Source organism: Myotis davidii, unplaced genomic scaffold (assembly GCF_000327345.1).
Source record: "Myotis davidii unplaced genomic scaffold, ASM32734v1 scaffold78, whole genome shotgun sequence".
In the NCBI taxonomy this organism is placed as follows: Eukaryota; Metazoa; Chordata; class Mammalia; order Chiroptera; family Vespertilionidae; genus Myotis; species Myotis davidii.
Genome location: NW_006290305.1, coordinates 4,512,505 through 4,519,054, shown reverse-complemented (window position 1 = coordinate 4,519,054; position 6,550 = coordinate 4,512,505). Strand labels below are relative to the sequence as shown.

General features: G+C 45.0%; 1 protein-coding gene across 2 annotated transcripts in view; it reads left to right on the top strand.

Annotated features, from left to right (window-relative positions):
- RALBP1 (ralA binding protein 1) overlaps positions 1-5,652 on the top strand; it is a 38,428-nt gene extending 32,776 nt beyond the window's left edge. For both annotated transcript variants that reach the window (XM_006763273.2, XM_015563595.1), the window contains 3 exons: positions 1,612-1,733; positions 1,973-2,096; positions 3,981-5,652. In XM_006763273.2, the coding sequence (XP_006763336.1) occupies positions 1,612-1,733; positions 1,973-2,096; positions 3,981-4,247 (513 nt within the window). In that variant the 3' untranslated portion in view covers positions 4,248-5,652. The remainder of the gene's footprint in view (positions 1-1,611; positions 1,734-1,972; positions 2,097-3,980) is intronic.
- Positions 5,653-6,550: the final 898 nt, after the last annotated feature.

Genomic DNA, 6,550 nt, shown 5'->3' with positions numbered 1-6,550 from the left:
AGGCGGCCCTGGGGGCTCTTAGCTCCCCCTTGGGTTTCCGATCACTGTCAGTGGCAGGGGGCTTCTTGCTGCTTTCCCTTTCGCCTCCTTGCATTGTGCCTACATATGCAAATTAACCGCCATCTTGTTGGCAGTTAACTGCCGATCTTAATTGGCAGTTAATTTGCATATAGCCCTGATTAGCCAATGAAAAGGGTAGCGTCGTATGCCAATTACCATTTTTCTCTTTTATTAGTGTAGATACCTATTAGTTTGGAAAGAAACTCTCTAACAGGATGAGGGGATCCTGCCCTCAGGCATTCGCAGCACTCAGAGAGGTCCTGCCAGATAAGCTCTGGGGCTGGGGGCTGCCTTCCCTGCTTCGTGGAGACCCAGGTTGCAACTAGACTGGGGCTACCTCTGTACCCTCACCTCACGGTGCTCGAGCACCCTTGGCAGGCGCTAGAGTGGGCACTCTGAGCTCCAAGGATCACATCTCTGGCCTCCATGAAAGGCCACCTTTGGGTGCACGCAGTGTGTGTGGTGTGTGTGTGTTAGCAAAACTGCCCGTAACCCCTGCCAGGGCTGAGGGTGAAGAGGAGGTATTACTTCCCTCACCTAGGACCCCTCCAAAGAATCTTTTTAAATAAATGAGCTATTTAGGTTAAAAAAATGCTGTAGACCTCTGCTTCTTAGCCCTCATTTCTATAGCCTTCCATCTGTTACCTCCTAAGTTTTGTCTGTGTTCTTTATGTTGAGAGGTTAGATCTTGGGCAGATAGGGATTTTCCCCCTTTGGTGAATCAGTTTTATTTATTTTTTAAATATATTTTTATTGATTTCAGAGCGGGAGTGGGGAGAGATAGAAACATCAATGATGAGAATCATTGATCGGCTGCCTCCTGCACGCCCCCTACTGGGGACGGAGCCAGTAACCCAGGCATGTGCCCTTGACTGGACTCGAAACTGGGACCCTTAAGTCCGCAGGCTGACGCTCTAGCCACTGAGCCAAACCAGCCAGGGCTGAATTGATCAGTCTTAGAAATCCATATTCTGTTAAAGCAGAATATTTACTGTTTGACGTCTCCTCTGGGGGCGTGGTTTAAGGAGGATGGTGGCTTGCGGTGAGATTTCTTCTGTAAACATCTTTCCTGCAAGGATCTGCTGTAGGTGATGCTGACGGCAGCTGTACATCTGGCTCTTCTTTTCTCAGTGACACTGCTGTAGGCCGGCCACCTGGGCCCCAAACGCTCTCCCTTTATTGAGAAGTGGGGAGGCACTGAGAGGACTGGGAGGCAAACACTTGAACTTCGGCCTTGTGCCCAGTGTGCAAGCCCCACAGGAGGTTTGCAAAATGAGAACATGGATTCCTGAGTGGCATTTTATGTGTTGAGAAAAACTTAGTCATTCCTCCTTAGTAAACTAAGTAACTTAGCTTACCTTTTCTCAAAGGAGCCTTTTCTTGGCACTAAAGAAACAGGTATTTTTTGGTTGTGCAGTACAGCAAGCTTTCCCATTACTAGTGTATTATGTGTATGAGGCTAAAGAATTCTAGACAACATAGGAGACCCCAAAAGAGTGACATATCTTACACTCCTACTCTCAAAGGTGTTCACCCTGATCATTATTTTAGGAGAATGAGATCCTGACTGAACAGGAGGAGCTTCTAGCCATGGAGCAGTTTCTCCGCCGACAGATTGCCTCAGAGAAAGAAGAGATCGAGCGCCTTAGAGCTGAGATTGCCGAAATTCAGAGGTAAAGGAGAGGCAAAGGATTTTGAAACTTCCCAAATGTTTATTTAAATATAAGCATAATGATTTCAGCTCTCAGACTTTCATATAAAAGAATTAAGCATGCAAAATTAATCACCCTAAGTTTCTTATTTATTAAATGTTAAAAATGGTGTTATATCAAGTAGACTTGTGAAAACCTGGTAAATCTAAAAGAAGGGCGGTAACAGACAAGCATACTTTCCTGGCTCTCTCGCCCTTTAGTCGTCAGCAGCATGGCCGGAGCGAGACGGAGGAGTACTCCTCTGAGAGTGAGAGCGAGAGTGAAGATGAAGAGGAGCTTCAGATCATTTTGGAAGATTTACACAGACAGAATGAAGAGCTAGAAGTGAGTTTTTTGGGGAAAATAACCAAAAATCACACTTAACTTCTAGAAAGTTGTAGCAATTATGTATTTCCCCTTAGAATTTTTCTTCTCCTTGGAAACCAACTGGGGAGGCTGAGCAGAGATGAGTTTAGGTGAACGTTGACTGCTGGCCAAGCAGATGGCACAGGTGTGGCCTGGTCCCTGAGGTGTTGACTTTTCCTGACTGTAGAGTACCACACAGACCTCTCCCCCACTTGGGTTAAGCCTCACCTGACGGTGCCAGTTTGAGCAGCTTTGAGTGGTCTGGTCTGTGTTCACAGAGGTGAACAGAAAAAGGAATGCTAATGCAAGAAGGAAAAACCTCCTGAATCTCCCTCTGGGACAGTTTTCTCTTAGACCTTAACCTGTAAAGCAGCCGGAGAGAGTAAACTCGGCACTAGAAAACTGGGAGACAACTGTGCTATAAAAGAAAAGTAAATGATCCTGATCAGAATTTCCCTTAACCCAAATAAAACATTGTCTCTAGATGTTTAATCTCAAGGTTCAAAGAGGCCATTCTCCTCTTAGAAAGGAAATATAAGAAAGTGAAACAGCTTTGTTTCCCTCATTCAGGTGCATTCAGCTCCTGGGGAAACCAGAACTTACCTACCTCAGAGAAAATTAGATGAATTCCATACAAGTCCACCACCCACAAAAGTCCTCTCCACAGAACCTGTGGACAGAGTTCAGAGAGGCTGCCTAGCGAGGCTCAAGGTCAAGACACTCGCTTTATAGCCAGGGGTGTGGTGGGAAGAGCAGAGCAGTGGTTGAGATCTAGGCCACCAGGTAGCTTCCATTCTTTAGAAAGATTTCATGTTGGCATCTTATTTTGTTTTCTTAACATTTTACAGATTATATTAAAAATCCTATGTAGGAAAATATATTCTAGGATTATAGTACTTGGGATACAAAGACAATACTCTCATGGTTTGAACAAGATAGTTAATATCTTTCATCCAGCAAGACGCCCAGGTCTGCCTTTTTAAACACTACAAACCTTATTAAAATAATTGTTTTCTATTAGTACATTTGTCTTAACACATTGCGTACTGCATAGAAATCTCTAAGACATACGCCAGGGACCGCACGTTTTTGGGCAAACTGCACATTATTTAAATCATCATAATGCACTTTAGGTGTTGTTTTTCAATAATTATAACATTTTTATTTACAAATACAATTAAACAATTAAAGTTCCTAGTACTTTAATGTATGGTACTGCGCAAAACATTTTCCTCTATGAAGAGGGACCAAACAAAATTTACATAAGTATCTAGATTTGCCCCTTTTTCCATGGGCGTGAAACACGAGAAAACTCCTGAGCGGTACGAAATGTATTAAGATACTTTTGTGTTTTGGAATAGAGTTTATATCTTGAGTTTTTATGGGCCTCAGTTGCATATTCATGGTCATGTCTTTCACTTCACAACTAAATTGACTAAAACAAAAATAGATTCTTATGAAGAGATTCGTGCAACAGGCCTTCCCTTCCCTTGGCCGCTGGTACCAGTTTTCCTCTGGCACCCGGGACCCAGGCCTTCACTCTGGCTGGGCTCCGGCCAGAACCCCCCTCCCCTCAGCCGTCAGGCTTCACTGCTCCGCTGATCCCGGGGCCGGGAGGCCTCACTGTTTGGCCGGCTTCAGGGCCGTTTGGCTTCGCTCCACCACTTGGAGCCTATGTATGCAAATTAACCGCCATCTTTGCTGGTGGTTAATTTGCACATCAACCTGATTAACCAATGGGAAGTGTAGCAAAGGTACAATTACCCTTTTGTCTTTTATTAGATAGGATACTCTTGCTAACTGTTCTCTGCTTGTGAATCATTGTCATTTTGAGAGAATGATTCTTTTCTGTCATTCCTCAAGATAAAGAACAATCATTTGAATCAAGCAATCCATGAAGAGCGAGAGGCCATCATCGAATTGCGCGTGCAGCTCCGCCTGCTCCAGCTGCAACGAGCCAAGTCTGAGCCACAGGCACCGGAGGAAGAGGAGCCTGAGAGGCGTGTGGGTGCTGTCCAACCACCTAGAGACAGCGCCCCAGAGACAAAAGCAACTAAAGAGCAGCCAAAGGCAGGCAAGGAGCAGGCCAAGCCGTCCCCGAGCAGAGACAGGAAGGAGACACCCATCTGAGCATCCTGAGGTCATGGAATCTCCAGACCTGTGCATCTTACTGTAATCCCGAGAGTCAGACTGGACAACTCTCTGCTGTACATTCTGTAAAGATACTTTTTCTTCCCAGAGACTCTTCCTTCTTACACACACACACGAACTTCTCTGCGTCAGGCTCAGGTTATGGGAGGAGAACACAGTGGACGCGCTGTAGGCTTACAGGGGACAGATGAGTTTTCCAGATAGCTTATTTGAAGATTAGTTTTCTTTGTTAACTTAAAATAACTATTTTAACCCTTGAGTGGCTTCTTTTTAAACCAAAAACCATCTTTGCTTTTTTATTACGGCAGAATCGGATCTCTCTCCCTCGTTTAAGGGGAGGAACCAAACAAGGCAAATACTGCTCCTGCCTTGTGGCTCGCCCCCGTCTCACCCTCCAGGGTCACTGCTTACCTAGTCACTCTTGCTTGTGCCTTTTATACCTTTTTGGTGCAGATTATATCATGGGGAGCTGCCTCATAATTCCTGACTGGCCAGAATGGCTCTTACTGGGGTTACCTTTACTCACTCTTGTCACCCTCTCTTTTGACCGTCCTAAAACACAATCCTTGCACCTGAGTCACCAGGATGGCCTGGCTGGTGGCAGACAGAGCTGCTTGTGCAGCTGGCCTGCCAGCCCTGGAGCAGCCTGGCTCACCGTGAATGAGGGCCACCTGGTTCCTCTAGGTCCCCAATGCTATTGATGAGCAAATGCTCTCACTGGGTTGGTCTGAGGTAGCCACCTGGACCTAAGGAATCCACACAAAGGATCTGTTTCTCAAACCAGAAATCTATGTTACTGACCTTCCATTACAAACAGAATGACTGATTGCTTGCTTAGGCTAGAATGTAAATGTCTCTTTGCCTGAATAAGCCATATATATGCTGTTAAACAAAAGTTCTCAATTATCCATATGTTTCAGTGAACTGCCGATGGACTCCCAATTGACGAGACTGAGCAATAGAAAAAACAACTTTTCCTTTTAATGACAGCTGTGATCCCTGTTTTCTTGCTTTTGCCACTTCACTGGTGACCTGAGGGGCCTCTCAGGCACCTTTGTTCAGTCATGCTTTGTTCCGCACAGATCAATGGCACCCAAACGGAGGTCAGCTCATGGCTGTGAAGACCCACAGCCAAGGTGATGGAAACAGCCCCCCAGGAGGCTCATCCTCCCCTCCTCCTAGTTAGTATTTATTTTCAGCACCTGTTTGATGCAGTTTTTTATCTTCTACCTATTGCACTGTTGTGACTTGTTGGCCATTATTTGATTTTTGTACGAAAAGAAAGCTTTGTTATAGAAATCAGCATAATATTTTTTTAAACCTGGAGAGAAGATACTATGGTGACTGAAATATGATCAGGTGTCAAATGTAAATGTATAAAAGCCTTCTTGCTGTCCTGTTGGTCATATTACATTCATTTTATATTTGCTGGCAATATTGGAGGTTTCTTTTTGTGTAAACTCTAATTTCTATCAAGGTATCATGGATTTTTAAAATTTAGTATTTCATTACAGTTGTCTCAGTGTTGATTAACTAATTTTTGCCAGGACTATTATTGATCAAGCAAATAAATTCAACAGCCATTTGAGAAAAAAATGCATTTCATTTTTTTGTATACATTTTTTCTTTGAAATAATTGAGTAGGTTATGGCTGTCAAGGAGTTGGTTTGATAGTTAAGGTCCTAGAGTGAAAAAAATGTTCTCACACACATTGTGTTCTTACCCAGTTACTTGGTCGCAAATGGAAGCAGCAGCTCTCTAATAAAGATGGTTAGCCAGACGGACAGTGGGGCAGCTGGAGCAGGCAGCTACACTCATCCTGTGTGTGACCCTGTACCTGGCTGGCCCTCGCTGCTTCGCGGCTCCTGCAGGAAAGCTGCCGCTGGCTGTTCCTAGGCTTTGGGCTCAGCAGCTGGTGCTGCCATCCCAGCCCCCAGGAGAGTGAAATGCACATTATTTGCGAGGCGCCATCCTAACCAATATTTTACTGTAGATATTTAAAGACCAAAACAAAACAGAAAACACAAAGATCTCAGAATGACCACATAAGATAGGTGGCAGCCCTACAATGTAACACATGCACACACCACACTGTTCCTATTCTCATTCTGCCTGAGCCCCTGAGAACTTTCTCGTGGACTGGCACCGGCCGACTGGGAGGGGCCAGCCCGTACGCTGGCATCATTCGTAGTTAAATGGCAGTTGCTGTGGCCTCTGGGAAACGGAGGAGTAAGCCAACTGAGTCCCCGTAAGAAGCCTCTCCCCTCCATTTCTGCTCTTCC